General features: G+C 39.9%; 1 protein-coding gene across 1 annotated transcript in view; it reads right to left on the reverse strand.

Annotated features, from left to right (window-relative positions):
* The window catches only part of Sass6 (SAS-6 centriolar assembly protein), a gene marked incomplete at its 5' end in the record, with an annotated part of 26,632 nt that overhangs the window by 16,593 nt on the left and 8,166 nt on the right, over positions 1 to 1,873 (reverse strand). Inside the window, 1 exon segment of the mRNA XM_008833696.3 lies at positions 209 to 400. Within this exon segment, the coding sequence (XP_008831918.1) occupies positions 209 to 400 (192 nt within the window).

Genomic DNA, 1,873 nt, shown 5'->3' on the forward strand with positions numbered 1-1,873 from the left:
CCTGGCGTGGTAGCGCATGCCTTTAATCCCAGCACTTGGGAGGCAGGCAGATCTCTGTGAGTTTGAAGCCACCCTAGTCTACATACCAAGTTCTAGGCCAGCAAGGGCTACAGGGAGATCCTGTCTCAAAAAGAGCAAAAAAAGAAAAAAAGAACAAGAAAAAAAAAGAAAAAAAATTAAAGATGGGGAAGCAGTGAAGACTCAATACCTCTTCACCACCAGAAAGTTTTGCTTTAAGTTCTCTAACAGTGGAGTCTCCTTTGTACTTCCTTTCCGTCAGATCTTTATTAGCTGCTTCTAACTCAGACAGTCTGTTCTGTAGCTGCTGGATGTTTCGTTGATGGAGGACTTCCAAATCTTTTTTCTGTTGCTCATGTTGCTGTTGATACTGAACCTGTGCCTGTTACAGAATAATATATCAAAGAAGAAAAATCACAAGTATAAATATGGAAAGATCACAAGAAAAACAATCACAACTTCATCATCATTTTTACATTTCCCTATGTGGAAAAAGGGACAATTTCATTTACAGATTTCATGAAAGGAAAGGTAAGATAAACCAAGGCAAATTTAACACTATCATCTTGTCTAAGAGCATCAACTTAGCAAGTGACGCGTTTCCATCAGTTCAAAAGCTAAGAACACCAATCAGATAGTATCTGTAATACATGGAAGAGACAACTCTACTTAGCAGTGGCCTACCTGATGTTCCTACCAATCTATTTATTTATTTACTTACTTATTTATTTAGATCTTTTTCGGACACAGTCTCCCTGTAGCCCCAAGCCTGCCCCAGATAAGAGTGCTAAGATCAAGGCATGCGCCACCACACCCAGTTTTTTCTTTTTTTTGGTGTTTTTGAGACAGGGTCTCCTTGTAGCCCCAGCTGTCCTGGAACTCGCTATGTAGACCAGGCTGGCCTCAAACTCACAGAGATCCGCCTGCCTCTGCTTCCCAAGTGCTGGGATCAAAGGCATGCGCCACCACTCCCGGCTTAGTTTTTTCATTTTCATGTGTATGAGTATGTTGCCTACATGCATGTAAGTGCACCTGTGTTGTCCAATGCCCACAGAGACCAGAAGAGGGCGTTGGATGCCCTGGAACTGGAGTTACAGACGGCTGTTAGCTGACATGTGGGTCCTGGGAATCAAACCTCGGGCCTTTGCAAGAGTAGCCAGCGTTCTTAACTGCTGAGCCATCTCTCCAGACCCATATATTTTTTAAATGCTTTAATTAATGATTTTCTTTTGTTCTGTACTATAAAAACTTCATGATACTGCTAACCACATTAGAACATGGTATTTGGAGCAACATGAATCCATGCTCCTGGGCTAACTATACACGGCAAAAAAATACTGGTAAATAGTCAATGTCAGCTTCAGAGAAAATACTTTGTCTAGTTCAGATATCAAGTTTTGAGATGCAAAGCCATTTGTTTGCATTATGACCAAATGCATTTATTTACTTTAGGAATACAAATGTAATTACATTGTAAATGATATAAAAGACACTCAAAGTGATAATTTATGCTCTTTATTTTCTTCGATCTTTAAGGGATCTAATTACCTTCACGGATGTTTTGTCCTCTGCATTCTAAAGGGGTAGGCTCCTCAGTGTTAACCACACAGAACAAGGGGTTCATTCTGCACAGCCCACTGAACTTTGATCTTTCCCCTCTATGTCATACATTGTCACCTACTTTCCTCCCTTTAGCTTTCGGTCCTTCTTTCTTCAACTTTTACCCTTTCTCAAAGTACTAACTTTTCTCAGTGGTTTATATTTAATGTTTAGTACTTCATGGATAATCATACAACTAATCACACACCTAGGATAAAACTAGTAAGGTGCTTTTCTTTACATAGAAAAGGAAGAA

Source organism: Nannospalax galili, unplaced genomic scaffold, assembly GCF_000622305.1.
Source record: "Nannospalax galili isolate Female #2095 unplaced genomic scaffold, S.galili_v1.0 scaffold255, whole genome shotgun sequence".
NCBI lineage: Eukaryota > Metazoa > Chordata > Mammalia > Rodentia > Spalacidae > Nannospalax > Nannospalax galili.